This window comes from Otolemur garnettii, unplaced genomic scaffold (assembly GCF_000181295.1).
Source record: "Otolemur garnettii isolate 467f Iridium unplaced genomic scaffold, OtoGar3 scaffold00167, whole genome shotgun sequence".
Taxonomy (NCBI): Eukaryota; Metazoa; Chordata; class Mammalia; order Primates; family Galagidae; genus Otolemur; species Otolemur garnettii.
This window is the reverse complement of record NW_003852562.1, coordinates 3,852,182-3,875,153: the sequence shown is the minus strand read 5'-3', so window position 1 is coordinate 3,875,153 and position 22,972 is coordinate 3,852,182. Positions and strand designations below refer to the sequence as shown.

General features: G+C 35.0%; 1 protein-coding gene across 8 annotated transcripts in view; it reads left to right on the top strand.

Moving 5' to 3' along the window:
* The window catches only part of PDS5B (PDS5 cohesin associated factor B), a 184,207-nt gene that overhangs the window by 46,636 nt on the left and 114,599 nt on the right, over nt 1-22,972 (top strand). For all 8 annotated transcript variants that reach the window (XR_002775804.1, XM_023519272.1, XM_023519271.1 and 5 more), the window contains 5 exons: nt 9,471-9,597; nt 12,461-12,664; nt 19,887-19,973; nt 20,067-20,164; nt 20,771-20,897. Coding sequence is in view for 7 of the 8 variants with exons in the window: in XM_023519272.1 (XP_023375040.1) it covers nt 9,490-9,597; nt 12,461-12,664; nt 19,887-19,973; nt 20,067-20,164; nt 20,771-20,897 (624 nt within the window). In the remaining variant the exon portion in view is untranslated. The remainder of the gene's footprint in view (nt 1-9,470; nt 9,598-12,460; nt 12,665-19,886; nt 19,974-20,066; nt 20,165-20,770; nt 20,898-22,972) is intronic.

Here is a 22,972-nt window from a genome sequence, read left to right as displayed (position 1 = left end):
ACTCTACCCAGGGGGACAGCTTGAGGCTCTGTCTCAAAAAAAAAAAAAAAAAAGAGAGAGACTGAGAGGGACAGAATTGAGCTGTGAATTAACTTATATTTGGAGGTTGGGTAGAGGAGAAGTAAACAGACAAAAGGATATAGGAATGAGTAGTAAAGTAGGAGAAATATCAGGAAAAGGTAGTATAGTAGAAACTAAAGGAAAGTGATGTTTCAAGGAGGAGGCTGAAGTTAACAGTCTACTACTGAGGTCAGTTAAAGAAGGGTTATGTTCATTTGCTTCCACAACAGAGAGCTCAGTGATTACTAATCATTAGCTTTTGCTGCATAACAAATCACCCTTAGACTTAATGGCTTAAAAATCACCATTCTCAATTTCTGTAGTTTGGCAGCTTGGGTTCACCATATCTGGGGGATTTGAGTTATCTGGGTGATTCAACTGATCTGGGTCAGATTTAGCTAATCTCAGCTGGGGTCACTTGTGTATCTACAGGTATGCATGCATCTGTAGTTACCTGGTGTTTTGGCTGAGGCTGGCTTGTTCGTGATGACTATGGCTAGGATAACTGAAACCTTTCTCTGTATATATTTTTCATTTTCCAGCTGGTTAACGTGGGCTTGCTCACATGTCCAGTGCAGACTTCTCAGAGCAGGTCAGCAAACGCATATCACTCCTTATTAAGCTTGTCAATGTCTCATTGGCCAGAGGAAGGCATGAGAACATCCTGGTTCAACACTTGGGCAGACACTTCTGGGAGGAGCAACAAAGTTACATTTACAAAGAATAGAAAAATTTATTGCTGTTTTTTGCAGCCTGCCACAATGATCACAGCAAAAGATAAGGTGGAGTGTGAGGATGGGGAGCCTTTTAGAAGCCAGATTGGATTAGGATGAAAAGTGAATGGGAATTGAAGGTAGAGAGAAAATAAAGCTTCCTTGAGATGCTTGGCTGTGAAAGTAATTTGAGAGAGAAGACAATAGCTGGAGGAATATTTGCAGTCTAAGAAGGTGTGTTGTGTTTTCTTTCCTTTACTGACTGAATGCCTTTCTTCCATCCAAGAACAGGGTGTAGTTGAACACATAGAGGAAGGATATGTTAGACACAGAGGATGCTTACCAATGCAGAGAGAAGGAGATAACTAATGAAATGAACATCTCAGAAACCTGGCAGAGGATAGGATTTTGTGTACCTAGTTTTTAATATGAGGAAGGCTACTACTTCCTTTCTGGTAGGAGGAATGAAGGAGAAAATGGATAAATAAGTATGTACCCAGGCAAGTAGATTTGGTGATGAGCAAAGTTCTGTTTGAGAGAGCTTCTGTTTTCTCTGTGAAGTTGAGACAGTCTACTCAAAGAGGAGGGTTTGCAAGAATATGTGCTTGAGATTTGATGTGAGTAGAAAGGTACGTAATTTTTTTCCTCCCATGCAGTGGGACACTGAGCTGTTGGCCAGAGAAAGGCTGATCACTCAAGACATGAGAGATTTTATCACTATTAATATAAAAATAATTACTTTACGGAGATTTAATAGAACTTCCTGTGCTGTTAGTTAGAAACCGATGCAAGTTGAAATATTCCAACAATTGGGGATCTTTTTCTCTTTGAGCCAGTTAAACTTGTACTCTCTTTTATAACACTGATGATCCTTAAAAAGGATGTAGGCAAGAGAATGACCATGTTTGCACTTTCATAAATAAACATTAGCAAAAATTTGAACACAAAAGATCTGCTTTAAAAAAAAGAATTCTATAGTTTTAAAAATTACTGTTTTACCAGAATACATAAAGCATAGTTATTAAAAGCACTTAGTTTCAATTAATAAAGATTACTTCAAGCTGAATGGTGGGTTAGTGGTAACATTGTGGGAAAAACATATTTTTGTTTAAATAGTTAGGAAATATGTTAATGTGACCTTAAGGTTATATAATTAAAGGAAAATAGCATAACTTATTTTGTCTTTTTTCTCATAGGAAAAACTCCCATTAGATTTCTAGTTGTCCCTTGACAAGAGTAAGGCTAATTTATTATATTGTTTAATTACTATATACTAGGAAGGGTTGTCTTTACGGAGGGCACCATCTGCTGGTTGTAAGAGGTACCAGTTGTGGAGAAGACTACCTTTTGCAGACTTGTAACAAATCTTAACGTTTTCCTTCTAATTCCACCTCAAACCTGGAGTGTAATCCCAGGAGGAAAAAAGCAGCGTTTAATAAACAGGACCATATAGAGATTCTAGTAGTGGTTTGATTTGTTTTCTGCAAGTGTGAACTTAATGTCACGTTGTATATATTTAAGAAAAATCATGAAAACAGCAGATGCTGGTCTTTAGATCAACTAAAAATTAGGATTGCTGTTGTTATTCTTGCTCATGCCTTTGCTCTTTAATGCAGTGCTTTCTTTTTCTTTTCCATCCACAAAAAGATTTCACATATTTTTACTGAACTCTAGTTTCATCCGTGAACATTTACTTACATCTGTGAAAATGTCGAGTTAAGAATAATGAATTTCATTGATTTTTTTTTCTTCCCAGGACTGTACTCATGTTGCCTTCAATTATGACTGTTTTTATTTGAGCTTATTCAGAGCTCTTTAGTATTAGAATATTTTCTTCTGCTTTATTTAATTGTTACTTGACTCAAAAATGTAAATATAACAGTATTCATATAATTTTTGAACTTAATTGCCTTCTGAAAGTGTTTCAAATAATCCTTTAAAAGTAGGGAAATTCTAGGTTATTATAGTTTTACTATAAATTGTTGGTAAATTTAAAGTTTATAGGTTTTTAAAGGAAGAAATAGATAAATCAGGACATTGTCCTATAGTCTAAATAGTATATTAAATAGGATTTTAATATACTATTAAAATCAGGCATTAGAGGATACTAATGCAGAAAAAAGGAGATAACTAATAAGGGTCAGCTTCATATAAATTATTTTTAAGTGTAGGTATTATTTTTCATTTTTGGTTTATCTGCACTACCCATAGGATGAATAAGTTGACATTCCCTAAAGATGAAAAGAATTGTGTCAAACCACTTTGACTTTCTGTTTAAGGAGCAGCTCTATATTGATAACCTTTTTTCCGTTGACAACAAACAAAGATCCTGTTTCTTTCGTATGCCCTTTCTTTCTTCACTCTGCATTGCTCCCTTTTTGCTTCTCTTTCTACCTTCTTTTTCTCACCTGATAATTTGGTGTTCATTTCCATAATTCCCTGGAAAATTTTTTTCTCAAAAATCATCCTACCAAGCTTAAGGGAGTATTTGCTGAGTTTCCATTGAAGTAATTATCACTATATATTACCCCTCCATCTTCAGACATATTTTGCCTAGATTTTTATAATAAGTATCCTCATACTTCTGCTTTTCTTGAATTTCCTGTTTTCTTTTCTGAGACCCCTAAAACCCCATCTCACACCTCTGTCAATATGGGTATTTCTTCAAGGTTCAGTCTTCATATCTCAGCTCACCCTACACATTTTCTTTCTTTTTTTTGAGACAGAGCCTCAATCTGTCCCCCTGGGTAGAGTGCCATGGCAGCACAGCTCACAGCAACCTCCAACTCCTGGGCTCAAGTGAGTCTTCTGCCTCAGCCTCCCAAGTAGCTGGGACCCACAGGTGCCCGCCACAATGCCCGGCTATTTTTTGGTTGCAGCTGGCATTGTTGTTTGGCGGGCCTGGGCTGGATTCAAACCCGCCACCTTAGGTGTATGTGGCTGGTACATAAGCCACTTGAGCCACAGGCACCGAGCCTACACATTTTCTTTGTTGGTTTTATAAAGCCCCAATAAATGAGCAATAACTGGTCCTAAAATATTTTCTGGTGTTGAATTTTGTTGGGTATTTTAAACCTATAATTTACAGATATCTTCTAGATGAGACTTCATTTCTCCCTAGACTTGCTCTCTCTCTGTTTTTCTCCCATATTCATTACAGTGAGGGCAGAGATCTTGTATATTTGCTCATCATTGCATTAACATTGTATATTGCACCAAGGAAATTCTCACTGCATGTTAAATAGGTGAATTTCCAGGAACAGAGGCTTTGAATCTTGCAGTTATCTTCTACTTCTCTGTCGTAATCATTCATAAGTCTTTGAATCACAGTTTTGTTTTGCAGTCATTGCCTACGGTCAGCTCCTTGTTACTTCTTACCTGGAATTTTGCAGCAATTTCCTAGTTGGTTTTACTGTATTTAATTTCTCTTCTGCCTAGTCCATACTGCCTTTTGCAGCAACTCTTTCTTAGAATGGTTCTGGTCATTCATTCATTCAGTATTTCCTGAGTATCTACTACTGATAGTACCTGTTATAGATGCTAGCATAAAATTATATATTATCTTTGTCTTAAAAGAGCTTGTGTCCTGGTGGGAGAAACAGAAAAGAAAAATGTAATAAATAGGATGTGAGAAATGCTAATTGTAGGTTCAAAGAATGACTAGCTATAGAGGTAGGCGCCTGGTTGAGGTCAAGGAAAGTTAAAAAGACTTGATTGAGATTTTCAGGTCCATAGAGTTTGCTTAGTAGACAAAGACCAGTTAGTATGTCTTAGTTGGAGGAAATTAGCTTGTGTATGTTTACCAAGATATTTCAAACCTCTGCTTACAGTACCACTGCTTAAAGTTGACTGATGTGCAAACTGAACAACCTGCCTCTTTGTTGGCTCTGATCTTTTTCCTATGTAATTCCTTTTACTTCCTTCCACCTTTTCCTTCAGTTATACTTCTGGTCCATGGACAAATTCTGAACTTTCCCCTCTGAGCTTTACTCAGATTGTTCTTTGTCTTTTTCTTCTCTATATTATTACCACTTTACCCCGTCCATTTACAGAAGTGTTTTTTCTGTCAGTCTTCTTTCCCCAAACTTTTTCTATATTTTTGTTAGTATCATTTCAGAATCTACAGTGATCTAATTAGTTATGGAAATATCTCTTTCCCTTGGTAGGTTTTGAGACCCATCTTACTCGTTTTGCCGTTTAATTACTGTTAACAAATAATGGGCCCTTGATAAATTTTTGACTGTATGGATGCATATGTTCTGTAGGGTATGTCTACATTATTTAGCTGTGGTCTGGGGCCATAATCTTGTACCTGTTTTTATAGATGATGAACAGCTTTAGAGAAAAGGCAGAAAGACTTTTCTTCTACACCAGGCTTGCTGGAAGAAAAGCCTGCCATATTTGTCTGCTTTTCTCTAGAATGATTTGTCCTAGGCCTTTGCATGTCTTCTTTGCTTGAAGGAACACAGCAGTGATATTGGATCTTAGTGCCTTTTCTAACCTTAGATCATAGAGTAATTCTCTTATATTTTACAAGCTTTTACATTTTGCTCTTATATTTAGGTCTTAACCTACCTAGGATTCATTTTGTATATGTTATGAGGTTTGGGTGCAGTATCTTCTATTTCCCATAGAAATACAAAAGTGTTTCAGAATTTTTTATCCTGTCTGTTCTGCCCTGCCACTGTTTTCACATATAGTTGTGCACTGCATAAAGACAGTTTGATCAGTGTTCAATGACAGACTTCATATATAAAGATGATCTGCATATAATAACATATACCTTTTCTATGTTTATGTATATAGATACACAAAAATACTTGACACTGTATTACAAATGTCTACAGTATTCAGTATAGTACCTGCTATACACATTTATAGCCTAGGACCAATAGGCTATACCATATAACCTAGGCTGACCCATGAAGGTTTATGTAAATGCACTCTGTGATCTTCCCACATTGACAAAGTCCCCTAACAACACGTTTCTCAGAATATATCTCTGTCATTAAGTGATACATGACTATATAGAAACAGGTTTTTAGATGTTAATCTTGTGTCCTGCAACCTTGATGAACTGGTAGTTTTTTTTGTAGATTCCTTTGGGATCTTACATGTAGAAAGTTGGGTCATCTAGGAGTGGTGAGGGTTTCATGTTTTCTTTTCCACTATGTATGCCTTTTATTTTCTATTTCTTGTGTTACTATGTGCTGGGAATGGGCTTCCTTTTCTTCTTTCTGATTTTAGGGGGAAGTATTTAGTCTATCACCATTAAATACTGTGTTACCTGTGGGTGATCCATTTGTACCGACATCCCTAACTTACGGTGGTTCAACTAATGATTTCTGGACTTCATCACAGTGCATGTGATATATGCTTCTCAACTTACAATGGAAACACTTTTGACTTAATATTTTCAGGTTACAATGGGTTTTGGGGGATGTAACCCCATTTGTAAAAAGTTGAGGATCGTCTATCTATATATTGGTTTTTCTACTCTACATCTTTGCTAAACTTGGTGTTACTTATGTGTCTCATCTGTAAATTTTTTTGGAGATTCTGTAGACATAATCATAACATCTGTGAATAATGACTATTTTAATCCTTGTACTCTTTATTTTTCTTTGTTGATTAGCATCTCTGTTACAGTGTCACATAAAAGTAATGAAAGCAGGTATGTTTGAATAGTTTCTGATTGCAAACAAAACTCTTTGATTGGATGACCAGTAAGCATGATTTATATTGTAGGGTGCTTGTAACACTGTATTCTTCTCAGATAAAGGAAACTTTTCATCTAATTCTTAGTTTACTAAGGTTTTTTTTTTTAATTTTATCAAACATTTTTCATTTATTGAGATTTTTCATTTTTAATCCATTTAATATGTAATTTATGATTTTCTGTTAAAGTGCTGAATTCAATTTACATTCCTGGGATAGACAGTTTTTGTTTGTGGATATTGCTGCATTTGTTTTCCTAATACTTTGTTTTGGAGTTTTACATTTATGTTTAATGAGTAAGATTGATGTGTGATTTTTTTTTTCCCCTTTCCTCTAATTATTCTCATTAGATTTTGGTTTCATGTTTATGCTACTTAGTTGCATGAATTAGTTGGGAAGGATTCCCTTGTTTCTTATTCCTTGGACTTAGTTGTATGGCATTGCAATTATTTTTTTCCTTAACTATTTGATAGGAAAGCCTTCTAGACATGAATTTTTCCCTGTGAAAAGATTTATTATCAGTTTTGTTTCTGAATAGTTTTTTTCTTCTAGAGTTAGTTTAGGTAATTATATATTTTCTCAGTTTTATCTAAATTTTCAAATGTTAATCACATTTGTAAAACTGGCTTGTAATTTTTGAGTTTGACTTTTTTGATCCTATTCTTTGAACTACAATAGTCAGGAGTGCTTTTAAAATTTTAAATATATGGAGCTTTTCTGTTAAACTTTTTCTTAAAGTATAGCATACATTCAGAAAAGAGCAAAAATTAAGTCTTTTGCTCTTTGATTTTACAGAAAGTGAAAATAACTACCACCTCACATCCCCCCTCTTACCCCCTTTCAGTTAACATCTGCCACCAAAAGTATCACTGTCCTGACTTTTAACATGCTTGATTAGATATTTCTGTTTTCCAAATTCTGTGTAGTGTTTTTTATCTGACTTTTCACTTAGATCTGTAAGGCTAATCCATATTACTGTGTGAGGCAGTGGTCCACTCTCATAGCTGTATTTTTTTCCATTGCGTGAATATACTACTATTTACCTATCCATTCTCCTGTCAGTAGGCTTCTGCATTTTCTGTTTTGCCTACTTTGAATAGTATTGTTATAATTTTTTTTTTAATACATGTCTTATGGTGGACAAATGTTGTGTGTTTGTTTCTGTTGCATAATACCAAATAATGAGTCCTGGAATCTGTTTATCTTAAGTGCTTTCTTTGGTTTAGCATTTGCACAGTATATCTTGCCTTTTTTTTACTTTAAGCATCTCAAGTCCACATTGTTTTCCTTGTCTTTTAAGCTCTATATTAAAATTTTTAAAATCTTGTATGGTCATGTATGTTACATTCACATATTTTGTAGTATTTAGTATGTGCTAAACAATGTTCTAAGTACTTTGGGTGTACTTATTTCACTGTATTTTTTGAAATTATATTATTATGGTTATAAACTTTAGGTTTGCAATTACATTTTTTCTCCCCACATTGAGGTTATATTTTACTGTCTTTGGCTTATATTTTTGCTCTTGAGAAGTCACTTCCTGGTTTAAATGTTATTCCTTTCATGGTAATGTGTTTTCCTTTAAGATTTTGTTTGTTTTCCTAGAATCATTATTATTATTTTGAAATTAATCTTGTCTTCTTGATCTTGTAGCTTGGTATTTTATGATATTCTTGATAGTTATTAGGCCTCTGCCTCTTTCCTGTACTTCTGGTACTCCCATGAATCATAGGTCATAGTTAGACCTTTCTGCCTTTTTGTGTATTTCAATTTTATGTTTCTCTGTGCTGTATTGTAGATAATTTCTTTTGACCTTGCAGTTCACGAATTTTTTTTTCTTTTTTTGTCATCTTCTAAGTTTTAATTTCAGTTTTTGGTTTTTCATTTTTAGAAGTTTTCCTTTTTTCAAGTCTCCTACTTTACTCTTTATAACAATTTATTTCCTGCAGATATTTTCAGAATTATCTTTTATTTCTTTGAAGATAATAATTAGTTTTATAACCTGCTTGGTAGTTATTATATCTGAAGAATTATGGGCCTGTTCTTGGTGTCTAGTATTTCTGCTAGTTCTCTTTTCTACTTGTTTGCTTATTGGTTAGTTTTCACTTGATTGTCTCATTGTTCTAAAAACATCACGGTTGGAGTTCTTTGATGCTTAGGATGAAGGTGTGCTTCTTTAGGCAAGACTTTGATTTACTAATGTTGGGTGCTTGGAAGTACTATTAAGACTTCACTAAATTTATGTTTTGAAGTTCTCTGGACCACTTAGGTAATGTGAACAACAGTAAATGTGCTAGCCCATGGCCAAAGCACATCAGCTGTTTCTGCCCTGTTATTATTACCTTCCTCTGTTTAGTATTAATACCAAAGTAGCTTCTCTGCTATCCCCTACAGGGGGTGGAGAAAGGGGGCACATGTTGATTTCTGCCTTACCCTCTTTTTGCAGATGTATCTTTTTTTGGGGTACCATTCCATGTTAATGTTAGGAGAGTTTCTTATTTGTTCTGCCTTGACAGATTTACTTCTGTTTTCCTTGCCCTTGAGACCACCAACACTGAATCCTATAATATGTTTGTAAGAAATAACAAATACTCTGAGAGCCTAAGTGGCTGCAGAAGCCACTATTTACTTCTTTGGGTTCCTGTTTTTTCCTTAAATTTTGATTTGAGTAATTTATGATACTTGAAAAAAAATAGGCTTACATTAAGGTTTTCTTTTGTACCTTAGCATTTCTAGTTTTTATTTTTATTTATTTTTTAGTTGCACAGTTGAGAATGAAACTAAAAATAAGTTTTGTTTTTTAAATAATAATTTTGGAACATGTTTAGTGGTTTTTATTAACTAGATTTAGATTAAGTGGATTACTCTTGACTAGGAGGTCATTATCAATTGTTTGGGGGGCAGCTTATCTTTTGTGTTTATTACTAATGTTATTTATTCCTATGTTTTGATTTGCATCTAATAGTTTCCTTGTTTTAGGGATACAAGTATTTCTGTCATGGCTCATTCAAAGACAAGGACCAATGATGGAAAAATTACTTATCCTCCTGGTGTCAAGGAAATCTCAGATAAAATATCTAAAGAGGAGATGGTGCGACGGTTGAAGGTGAGTAAAATTAAGTATGTTCTTTTGGACATCTGCTTAAGAGGGAGTCCCCTGTAGAAAACATAGGGATGTATTTACTTTTTTCTTTTGTCGTTTTTGGCCAGGGCTGGGTTTGAACCCGTCACCTCTAGTATATGTGGCTGGGGTCCTACTCCTTTGAGCCACAGGCTCTGCCCAGGGGTGTATATTTTCTGATAACTTAAAAAAGCAAAGCAGCAAATGGCAGAGAATGTTTCTAAGGGAGTAGATTTAGAACAGTAGGGATTCCTTGGCTATTGCTAATGGGAAACTAATTAGAAAGGTGAAACTTAAATTTTCTAGGACTTTATACACTTGAATATAAAGAACAAGTCCATAATATTCTTATATTCCTTTTTGTTGGTACAAATCATCTCCTTTTTCCTATATCACATTTCATTTATTTTCTAGAAACAACCCTCTTATCCTGAGAAAGGAAATTTTAAGAGTGCACTGAGTACTCAGGCTATTACTTTCTTCTAAGTTATTTGAGAATAGATTTTAAAGAGCTTGACTGTTAACTTGCCTATTAGATGTATTTACCTGGATGTCAGGATGTCAGGGCTGTAAAGCTTCCCTAAATTAATCATTGAAGGTAAGGGAAGTTTAAAACAAAGTACTATTATATATTACTACATAATGTGTTTTTATAAGGAAAAAAGATGATGAAAGTAAAAATTTCATAGAAAGTCTTACTTTTACATAAAGTATTAGAATGTCAGGTATCAGATGTTTATCATTCAGAGGGAAAGACATCTTGGACTAGATTAAATTTACTAATAGGTGGATAATTTATCTAGTTGTGAACTTATGTATGTATGTATATTTTATTAAAAACATACACTTCTGTATATGATGTTTCATTTTCTGTGTGTTTACCTTCTCCTGGCCTATGGAATTTTTAGAGAGCTATTATATTTATTACCTCTGATTTGTTTATATATTCTAAGAGTATTAGGTGAACCTCTTGATTGTTTGCTAAGAAACTAATTTTGACCTCAGAGTCTACGCTTAAGCGCTAATTAGCATTTAGTGTCTTTTAGAGATGTTATTTTTTCAGAGATCCTTTTTAATTTGCAGGACTCATAAGTTATTAATGAGTTCTATAATAGCATTTGAGTTTTATCAAATTTTTTATTTTTTTTATCTATACTTCGAGCAAACTTTGTGTTTAATTTTGGTGGAATGCTTTTCATAGTACTCATATACAGTATTTGTAGTATGCTTTCGTTATTTTGTATACATTTATACCTGGCAGTAATCTAGTTATACTTTGCCTCACCTATTTTCCTAATTTACACTTCCAACTGTTTTTCATGTCTTCCTCTTCAGAGAAATATAAAAAGGATTTCATGTGGGACAATAATAATTTTTTATTTCTTTTTTTACTTAATTACTTAATGTCTCATTCTTTTGCGAAGAAATCTGGAGAAATAGTTCTGTGTGCTTAGTTCTTTTTTTTCTCTTTGGGCCTATTCATAAATATATATGCAGTCAAAGCATATATCTGAAAAGTAATAAATTTAAAAAGTTAGAATAGCCCTGAACATCGTATCCTTAGACTTACTATAGTGCTTAATTGGAAGTAGTCTACTGTTGGTTCTGGTATCTAGTATAATAGAAGTAAGGGGTTGCTTTGTGAGAAACATTTTTCCACTACTGCTCTGAGAATTTAATATGAAATCGAACCACTTGTTACTTAGAAGTCTAGCTCTACAGCAAGTGGAAGTCCTTGCTGCATAAAGAACCAAAGCATAGACTTTGATACTTGGTGGGCAGCTCTACTTGTTGCTTAGTATTTGCAGCACCACCTAGTGGATGCTGAGTGGTCACATTTCCATTGGAGTTGTATTTCAATGTCAATTCCTGTCAAGATAAACAATTTTAAGTTTCATTTGAAGTAGAATAGTACAAACTGAAGTCATCATTGTAACTACTGAAATTGAAATTAAGGAAAACGCTTCACAGAATTCATTCTGTATTACTGGTCACCATTCTATTTTCTACCCTTCCTTTTTACGTAAATAACTATTTTTGAAAGAGGAACCATTTTCTCTACCTTCCTTCTGCTCATCATAAATGTGCTGTTGTGTCAGTGACCTATCCTTATATTCTCTTTTCCTGTGGTGCAAGAAATATTTTGGTGGATTTTATGGTGGTCACATCATGGTAGCTTTTCAAAGTGTTGAGGGATATGTCTTTGACTTCCTTTCTTGAATCTGTTTATATTTTTTAACTGAATATATAAAACTATGTGATTGGAGTGATTTAATGTCTCAGATGGAACACTGAATTGTCATCCATCCAAGAATTTTCTTTAGGTATATACTTTTTCTCCTAGTGATTAGTCTGGTTGTACAAGCGAAACTAGAAGTTTCAACAGATATCCTATTGGATTTCTTCCAGAAATGACTACAGCATCAAACTAATTTTAAAGCTTTGTTAGCAGATGTGTTGGGTAAATGAAAAATATTTTACTTAGTCTTTTAAAGAAAAGTTTACCTCTACGTGTAGAGGGATCTTGTTCTCTTACGTAGATACTTCTTGCAGAAAAATAGAATCTCTGTAAGTTGACTCCCCAAGAGACTGGAACAAACTAGTCAACATATAGAGGTGGTCATCATAAGGAACCAGGTTTCCTGTTCTGATATGTACACGTGAAGTATGTCTGGTCTATAAAAATTAGGTCAATTTAAGGAGATGGTCAGTGTAGGGAGGTGGTCCACTATTGAGGTGTTCTATTGTGTTATTTATTTGAAGTTGACTTTTGCAGTTAATATGGCATTATATCAAATCACTGTATTTTTACATGGAACATTTCATTGATTATTTTGTTTTTGTATAGATGGTTGTGAAAACTTTCATGGATATGGACCAGGACTCTGAAGAAGAAAAGGAGCTTTATCTAAACCTAGCTTTACATCTTGCTTCAGATTTTTTCCTCAAGCATCCTGATAAAGATGTTCGCTTACTAGTAGCCTGCTGCCTTGCTGATATTTTCAGGATTTATGCTCCTGAAGCTCCTTACACATCCCCTGATAAACTAAAGGCAAGTACTAAATTAAAGAACTCCATGATTGACTATACTTAGTTTTATCATTCTAAAATGAGAGTTAAAAGTATTTAGATAATTTCTTTGGATTTGTTTTGTTTGTTTCTTTTTTGAGACAGTGTCTTTCTCTGTTGCCCAGGCTAGAGTGTAGTTGTATCATCATAGCTTACTGCAACCTCAAACTCTTGGGTTCAAGTAATAGCCTCAGCCTCCAGAGTGGTTGGGACTACAAGGTGTATGGATCACACTTGACTAATTTTTTTTTAATATTTTGTAGAGATAGGGTCTCTCCATGTTGCTCAGGCTGATCTTGAACTCTGGCCTCAAGTGATCCTCTTGCCTCAACTTCTCAAAGTGCTTGCATAACTGGTGTGAGACACCACACCTGGCTGGATTCTTTGATGTTAGCTGCAGTAATCATTTGTTAAACTTCTGTTTTCTTTTAGAGCTTATTTTTGAAAAACTACTCTTCTTTTTTATTGAGCCCTACTTTTTTCTGTATAACTTTAGAGGCAATTCCTTTTCTTTTTTGAAGATCTATTTTGAAGACCATGGTCATTATTTACTTAAAAGACAGTATCTAATATAAATCTGAATTTGTAAGAGATACTGCTGTTACATTTAATTGGAAGCTGTGGTGTGAATTGTTTTGAAGAAAATACAGTGAAAAGAATTTTAACATTAAGGTAGAAAAGACTTAGAGTAGTTAGTTATGGCAGTTGTAAGTAAAACCACTTGAATGCAAAAATCTTTAAAAGATAAGAAGGGGAATAACATGATTAATCTATTTAGAAAAATGTTAGTAGAAAGCATGAAGTCCTTAGCGCTGTGTGGGAAGATATCAAATGATTGTAAGGCAGGTCAATTGGAATTAAAACAACAATAATAAAAAACAGTTGTGGAAATTGGGGATTTGAGAATGAGTCCATGGGAAGATTATTAATGCACAGTATGAAAGAATGGCAGACAATTTATGTTTATTTCACTTAACAAATCTTGCTGTTACTTACGTGTCAGGAACTGGTGTCAAGGTAGTGGCAAGCCCCCCCCCCCAAAAAAAAAACCCCAAAAACCCTAGACGTAGTTCCTGGACTATGGAGTTGCTTCTTGATTAAGGTGACCAGACGTCCTGCTTTTGGCGGGACAGTTCCGATTCTTAAAAATTTGTCCCGCATCCCACTGCATTTTTAAAAAGTCCTGATTTTTGGAAAGAATGCACGACAAGCTAGGGAAGGGCGGGAGAATGGGAAGGGAATATAAGGTTTTTGACTGCTATAAAGGTTAATGTAACTCCATTTGGGAATGAAGAGGTTAATGTAACTTCATTTGGAAATGAAAAGGCTAATGTAAACTCCTTACTCCCCTCCTGGACGAGGTTGAGGTCGCCCAGGTGGAATTGGTATCAGAAGGATACTGGCTCCCTCCCTCACGTCTATGCAAGGACAATTAGCTCCGAAGGAGCCAAACTGTCTGGAACAAACAAGTAGCCCCCTCCTCCTCTAGAGGGTCCCTAACCATAAACAGCTCAACCAACAGCCCCCCCCCCCATCAATGTTGTCCCACTTTACCAGTGTTAAAATCTGGTCACGTTATTCTTGATAATTGGCGTGAGGAACCTGCTCATTTGATCAAGTCTGCCAAAATTCAAATATGGGATACCCAAACTGGTTTGGGCCTGCTTGTTTTATATTTTGATTGGTAAAAGAGTCCTAGGATGAAGGAAGTAGAGGGTCAATATTTATCATTTAAAGTGGAATTGAATTAGGGGTCTTGCCTGTGGCTCAAAGGAGTAGGGCACTGGCCCCATATGCCAGAGGTGGTGGATTCAAACCTAGCCCTGGCCAAAAACAAACAAAAAAAACCCCTCTAAAAAGTGGAATTGAATTATAAAATTTGAGAATAAACAGAGACATTGTAGATAATGTAAGTTGGTCCATGTATTTGTGAATCCTGCTATAAGGCATGATTTCTAGTTGTAAGCCTTTAATTTGGGGATGCTTAATTGCTTTAAGGAATGATTCTGTTTCTTTGACTCTTAAGTTCTGGGCCTTCCTCACTAGATGTCCTTTTGGCATTCTTGCTAAGAGAAAGTCTAACTTAGGTCTGCTACTACACAATTTGTTTACTTCTCGTGGAATTCCTTAGTTTGTATAATCAGTGAACTGTGTTAGGACGTTGGGATAAAGAAAAATTCTCCTAAAGGAATAACTACAAATCTGTGCTATTTATAACAGGGCAATTTATGAGAAGACTATCAAGCAACTGAGATTAAGATCTTTGCAGATTATTCCCTACCTAAAAAATTCAAAGTACTTTATATTATGATAATTTTTTTTTGTCTTATTCTAAATGGCTCTTTTTCTTTTAGGAGGATAATACTTGAAAATTACTGATGGCTGCTTTCTAAATATTTGTGGGATAATTTTTACTATTTTGACTAGCATCAAGTTCATTTTTTAGAATTTGTGGTAGTGTTATGCATATTAGAAAATTGTGAGACCTTGACCTCACTTTTTCCCTGGCAGTTTGTTATCCTCAGCTCATACCCTTTTTATACACCTAGAAAAAAAAAAGTGGAATCAGAACGTTCCTAAAAAAAAAAAAGATAAATGCTGGAGGTGACAGATACTTCAATTTACCCCAGTCTGATTAATACCCATGATGTATGCTTGTATCAAAACGTCACATGTACCCTATAGATATATATAACTATTATGCACCACAGTTAAAAATTTTAAAATGTTTAAATGGCGTCATGTTTAGATCAGTTATCATTGGTGAAGTTATAAATGACTGTTGTCTTTCCATCTGCAGATAGAGTCAGTGGCATGTCTTCTCTTTTAGACAACCAGGAAGGATTCATTCATGGAGAACATATTTAACACAGTAGTACTCTCAAAGTAACCTTTTAAAAAAATTGACCAGTTTTTAAAGGGTGTACTTTTGAAAACATTTAGAAATTTTTAATTATAGTGCATAATAGTTATATACATTTATAGGGTACATGTGATGTTTTGATACAAGCATACATGGGTATTAATCAGACTGGGGTAAATTGAAGTATCTGTCATCTCAAGCGTTTATCTTTTCTTATAGGAACATTCTAATTCCACTTTTTTTTTTTGGCAGTTTTTGGCCGGGGCTGAGTTTGAACCTGCCACCTCTGGCATATGGGGCCAGCACCCTACTCCTTTGAGCCGTAGGCACTGCCCCTCTAATCCCACTTTTTTAGTTATATTTTAAAATACACTATAACTTATTGTCGACTAGAGTCTCTTTTTGTGCTATTAGATATTGTTCATTCTGTTTATCTTAACTGCATTTTTGCACCCGCTTTATCCCATGTCTCCTCTACCCTTTCCAGTGTCTGGTAACCATCATTCTATTCTGTCTCCCTGAGATAAATTGTTTTACTCTTTCGCTTGCACAGGTGAATGAGAATATGTGAGATTTGTCTTTCTGTGCTTATTTCATTTAACATAATATTCTCCAATTTCACCCATGTTGTTGCACATGACAAGATTTCATTCATTTTTTATGGTTGAATAATATTTTATTGTACCACATTTCTTTCATTCAGTCATCTGTTGATGGACGCTTAGTGCCATCCATCGCTGGCTATTGTGAATAGTGCTGCAGTAGCATGTGAGTGCAGATAACTCTTTGGCATACTGATTTCTTCTATTTTGGTTTAATATTTAGCAGTGGGATTGTTGGGTCATGTAGTGGTTCTGCTTTTATTTTTTTGCGGAACCTCCATACTGTTATCCATAGTAGTTGCACTAATTTACATTTCCACCAATAGTGGATGATGGTTCCCTTTCTGCGCATTCTTTCAAGCATTCATTATTGCCTATCTTTTGGATAAAAGCCATACTGGGTGAGATTATTACCTCTTTGTAGTTTTGATTTGAATTTCTCTGATGACTAATGATGTTGAACATGGTTTCATTTACTTATTGGCCATTTTTTTATGCATCGTCTTTTGAAAGATGTCTATTGAGATTTTTGCCCATTTTTAGAGTCTGATTATTTGATTTTTCCTATTGAGTTGTTCGATCTCCATACATACTCTAGTTGTTAATCCCTTGGTAGACAGGTAGATTGCCCCAGTCAGTTGTCTCTTCATTTTGTTGATTGTTTTATTTGCTGTGCGTAATCTGTTTTGCTTGATGTGGTCCCATTTGTCCAATTTTGCTTTAGTTGCCTGTGCTTCTGTGGTATTTATTCAAGAAATAATTGCTCAGTCCAAGGTCTGAAAGCGTTTTCCTGATGTTTTCCCTTAGTAGTTTCCCTAAGTCTTAGTGAAACTTAAGTCTTAGTAGTTTTAAGTCTTTAATCCATTTGGATTTGATTTCTGAATATGTTGAGAGACTGGGGTCTAGTGTGATTCATCTGCATATGGATATCCAGTTTTCCTAGCTCCATTTATTAAAGAGTCCTTTCCCCAGTGTATGTTCTTGGCACTATTACTGAAAATGAGTTTACACATGACTGTAATCCTAGCATTCTGGGAGGCTGAGGCAGGTGAATTGCCTGAGTTTCAAGAGTTCGAGACCAGCTTGAGCAAGAGTGAGACCCCATCTCTAAAAACAACAAAAAATAGCTATGCTTTGTGGTAGGTGCCTGTAGTCTGAGCTACTCTGGAGGCTAAGGCAAGAGGATAGCTTGAGCCCAAGAGTTTGAGGTTGCTATGAGCTATGATGCCACCAGCGCTCAACCCCAGGGTGATGGAGTGAGACTCTGTCTCACAGAAAAAAAAAGAAAATGAGTTTACTGTAGATGTATGGATGTGTTTGTGCATTCTCTTATCTGTTCTGTTCCATTGGTCCCTGTGTTTGTTTTTATGCCAGTACCATACTTTTTGGTTGCTATAGAACTGTAGTATAATTTGAAGTCAAGTAATGTGATTCCTCCAGTTTTGTTCTCCTTGTTTAGGATTCTTTGGCTATTTTGGGTGTTTTAACAATATTGATTTTTTCTATCCATGAGCAAGCATGTAATAGCTTTCCATTTTTTTCATTGATGTTTTATAGTTTTTATTATATCTTTCCCTTGTTTGATTAAATTTATTCCTAAATATTTTATTAATATTTGGAGTATGAGATTACTTTTTCAGATTGCTCACTGTTGGCATATAAAAGTGCTGCTGATTTTTGTATGTTGATTTTATATCCTGCAACTATTGTATTTATCAGTTCTAATAGTTTTTGTACAGGCGTTAGGTCTTTTTTTTTTTGAGACAGAGTCTCAAGTTGTTGCCCTGGATAGAGTGCAGTGGCATCATAGCTCACAGCAACCTCCAACTCTTGGACTTAAGTCATCTTCCTGCCTCAGTTTTTCTATTTTTAGTAGACAAGGTCTTGCTTTTTTGTTCAGACTGGTCTTGAACCCATGAGCTCAAGCTATCCACCTGCTTCAGCCTCCCAGAGTCTAGGATTACAGACATGAGCCACTGCACCCAGCCTGCTTTAGGCTATTCTAAATAAAAGATCATATGGTACGCAAAAAAAAAAAAAAATAATTTGACTTTTTCCTTTCCAGTTTGGATGTCCTTTTTCTTTCTCTTGTCTTATTGCTCTAGCTATAACTTCTAATATCATCTCATATTGAATAACAGGGGTAAAAGTGGACATCTTTTTCTGGATCTCAGAGGAAAGGCTTTTAAGTTTTTTCCCATTCAGTAAAGTACTAGCTGTGGGTCTGTCATGTTGCTTTTTATTATGGTGATGTATGTTCCTTCAATTTATACCTACTTTTTTGAGAGTTTTTATTATGAAAGAGTGTTGAATTTTATCAAATATTCTTTCAGCATTAACTGAAATGATGATATGGTTTTTGCCCTTCATTCTGTTGAAGGGTGGATTGATATGCTTATATTGAACCATCTTTGTATCTCTGAGATGAATCCCACTTGATCGTGATGGATAATCTTTTTAAGGTGGTGTTGAATTTGGTTTGCTAATATTTTTTGGAGGATTTTTGCATCTGTGTTTATCAGAGGTATTGGCCTAAAGTTTTGTTTTTTGAAGGGAATACTTTTTTGATGGAGCTTTTCTTAAGAAGCTACTCAGTTATTTACATACTAAATTTTCTTTTTAAACTAAGGTTGCTATTTTACTAAAAGGGAAACATATTTCCTTTTATTGGTAACATGCTTCCTTTGCAGAATTAATTTTTCTAATTTTAAGCCTTTTCCCAGCTGTTCAAAAATATCTACATTTCTCTTGAAGCTCATTTTCATAAAAAGTTGACTTGGAGTGACACTGAGCCTGTCTTTATCCAGATACAAAGGGGGATGTAGTCATAAATCAAAAGCAAGAGATGGGAATAGATTTGGGAAATGGTGGGGGAAAAGCAAGCAATTACGGTGTTTAGATAGGAATCTTGACAGGTTCATTTCTGATGGTATTTAAAAGATTTCTAAGCTTCTGTATGGGATATACTGTCTTTATCACTTAGTGGTGTTTTGCTTTGCTTTTTAAGTTTTAAAATTCCTAAACTGTCCTCTTGCTATGTAATTATCACATATTATGCTATTCTGGCATAATATGTATCTCTGAGACATTGCAACATTTTTTATTTTAAAATTAGTATAAATTTTAGTTGAAGGTGAAGGTTTTTTTTTTTTTTTAATGTATTTTAAGATCATGGTAAGTATCTTTTGTATTAACCTGGATAGAGTTGGAGAACATTCTGTTTAGCAAAGTACCACAAGTTTGGAAAACCAAGTATCTAGTGTACTCAATACTAATATGAAGCCAGTAGATGAACTAATATACACCCACACAAGAGATAAACTCAATTTAATTCAAGTTGGGAGGAGCAAGAGGAGAGGGGATTGGTGTGCTGTCACCTGAAGAGTACAGTGTAAGGGTACATGGCACACATACTTCCTGCTTGAGGGGCATGAAGACACAAGGACCTTACCTAACAAATGCAAACATTGTAACCTAATTGTTTGTACACTTACATTAATCTGAAATTAAAAAAAGATCATGGCAAGTGATTTATTATTTTCCTATGAAGGATAGTGATATATTTAGTGTTCATTTAAAGATGTACTTTAAAAAAATTCTAGCAAAATATGGTTTTTTTCTTATAGTCTTTACGATTTATTATGACATACATATACAAGTGCTGAATTAGCTTTAGGAGTTAGTGGATATTTTCACTTAGCATTTATAATCTAAACACTTACTTTCTCATTTTTTTAAAGGATATATTTATGTTTATAACAAGGCAGTTGAAGGGGCTGGAAGACACAAAGAGCCCACAATTCAATAGGTATTTTTATTTACTTGAGGTAAGTATTATATTTTGAGGTGATTATTTTAGACTTGTTTTTTGTGCATGTAATTTTTACCAAAGTGTTTACCTTTTAACCTCTTACTTTTAGAACATTGCTTGGGTCAAGTCATATAACATATGCTTCGAGTTAGAAGATAGCAATGAAATTTTTACCCAACTATACAGAACTTTATTCTCAGTCATAAAGTAAGTTTATTTTACTAAGTATGTAATATGTTAAAAAATATAAAAGTACAGAATTTTTAACTTAATAGGTAAATCTGCATAATTTGGTATCTTGATATTAGAAGGCTAAGAGTTATAACTAAGTTTATTCTTACAGATATTTTTAAAATGAATGGTACTTAATTAATTTTGTAAAACAAGGAATAGTATACTGGTTAGAGAAATGGGATGAGAACAGTATAAAAATTCTTTTGGATTACATTATTTATGTAATTACGTATAAACTCCTTAATGCATGTAGCTATTTGAGCTTTTTGTGTATTCTTTAAAATTATTTACTAGAATTAACTTCAGAGGAGTTTGACTTTCTGAATTGAAGGCTTTTGATCATTTTTGATTGTGAAACTGGCTAAATTAGGGAAAAGTAATATAAGAAATGCAGTTTAAAATACACTTTGGATACTATTGTAAGATTTGGGAGAGAGGGAAGCTTTAAATGAATATATAGATTTTTATTTAATGTTTTAGTATCATTTTATAAAGTGTAAAGTTTGGCAGTATAACTTACGAATAAATTCTGTACATCTCAGTTAATACTTTGAATAAAATGCCTATTTTGAATTTCAGCAATGGCCACAATCAGAAAGTTCATATGCACATGGTAGACCTCATGAGCTCTATTATTTGTGAAGGTGATACAGTATCTCAGGAGCTTCTGGATACAGTTTTAGTCAATCTGGTACCTGCTCATAAGGTAAGTAGCATTGTTTATATGTATGTGTGTGTGTATATACATGCTTTAACACTAAAATGTGTCTAAAGCCCTTTAATAATAAGGTTCGACATAGATTCTAATTTTTTTTTTTTTGTGGTTTTTGCCCGGGGCTGGGTTTAGACCCATCACCTCTGGCATATGGGGCCAGTGCCCTACTCCTTGGAGCCATAGGCACCGCCCCTCAACATAGATTCTAAATAACAATTTATCCTGCTACAACTTTAGTTTTGGAGAATCTGTTGATTCTATAATAGTAATGTATTTATTATATTTAGTGTATATTAAAACATGATATGCTAATTAGTAACAATGAAGAGAATAATAGATTTAGTCATGTAATAAAATACCTATTGTAATTCACTTTTATATAGATTGTATTACAGGGAGTGAGTTAAACAGCTACTTAGATGCTATTATATAACTTCATATGTTGGGAGGTGGAACCACTTAGGGTCTGAACTATAAGACAGTGGAAATATAAATAGAGAGGAGAGGTGAAATTAGAGAGGAAGTCTCTATCATCTGGGAGACAAGGAGTTTCATGATGACAGTGTTTCTTGCCTACGTGATGTTACTCAAGATGTGTTTATTTTTCTTGTGTATGTGCGTGTGTGTTTGTGTTTTGATTTATATTTTTGTTTCTTTTTTTGAAAGTGACAGACTCTAGTTGGGAACATGGTTCTGTGACTTTGAAGGGATCTGGGTTAAGGAGAGGAGCACAGGAATCACCAGTTTAATGACCTTTGCAATTTTAAGACTTCTCTGAGAAGACACAATTCAGTCTGTAGCTACACAGCATCGCCATAATGTTACAATAAAAGTGATTTCATAATTCAAAATTTCTAAACCTAAGGAATAGTTTGTCAATGCTGAAAGTAGGCAGATATTATAAATAGCAAGATTAGTTTACAAAGATGCAGAATAATACGTATATTAGATAAAAATCATATGTACTAGTGTGCTGTGGTTTCCAAGTCAGCTACCATCTTGCTACTCTACTTACCCCTCACATCCTTCTTGCTGTGCCTCCGGGATGTAGTCCACTATGTCCTGACCCCAGCCCAATCTCAGTCTGTCTGTGGTGACTATAGGAGAGAAGGTGGGAGACCTCCTCCTTTGTCTTTGTGCTCACATCTAGTTAGGGGCCCTTATTATCCTTTTTTATTAAATGAACTATGAAAACCAGCCTGGAACCCAGCTACTGTTGCTTGCCTAGGGCAGATGAGCAGGGCTACCTGGCTTGTGCCACAGCTCTTCTCTCAGTGTGCTTGGGGGTGGGGGTCATGAATCCAACTACAGAATGCCCTAGAAAGAAGGCTGGGTTTTTAGGAGAAAACCCACTAGGCCTCTCAAAGAGGCTTGCACCTGACAGAGTACCCAGCCCTTTAGAGTCTACATCTACCTGTCAGCTGTGCAAAACAATCCTTCTGGACACAGATCCAGTATTGAGCTTGGCTTTCTACACCTAGCAGCTGACTACCAGGAGGCATTCAGGGCTCCCATATATCCATTGTCATGAAAAAGACTTTGTCCAGGGCACCTCATAAATGCATATTTTCTTTTTGCATTAGGGACAGGGTCTGTAGGTCCATCCAGAGCCTAGAATCCAATACCTACCTAACACACTGGAATCCAGGAACTGGAATCTTTCACCAGCTACTTAGAATTCAATCCTCTGCTTAGTCTGTTTATCTTAGACTGGAAATTCCCCAAGGCAGTTTTCTGTTTTGCAGCCCTTTACATAATTTTAGTTTTGTGTAGTTTAGTGAATGTTTATGTTAAAAAAAAAAAATTACCCACTTCAGTGCCTGTAGCTCAAGCAGCTAAGGCACCAGCCACATACATCAGAGCTGGTGGGTTTGAATCCAGCCTGAGCCTGCCAAACAACAGTGACAACTATAACCAAAAAATAGCTGAGCATTCTGGCAGGTGTCTGTGGTCCCAGCTGATTGGGAGGCAGAAGCAAGAGAATCACTTAAGCCTAGGATTTGGAGATTGCTGTGAGCTGTGACGTGACGACACTTTACTTAGGGTGACAGCTTGAGGCTCTGTCT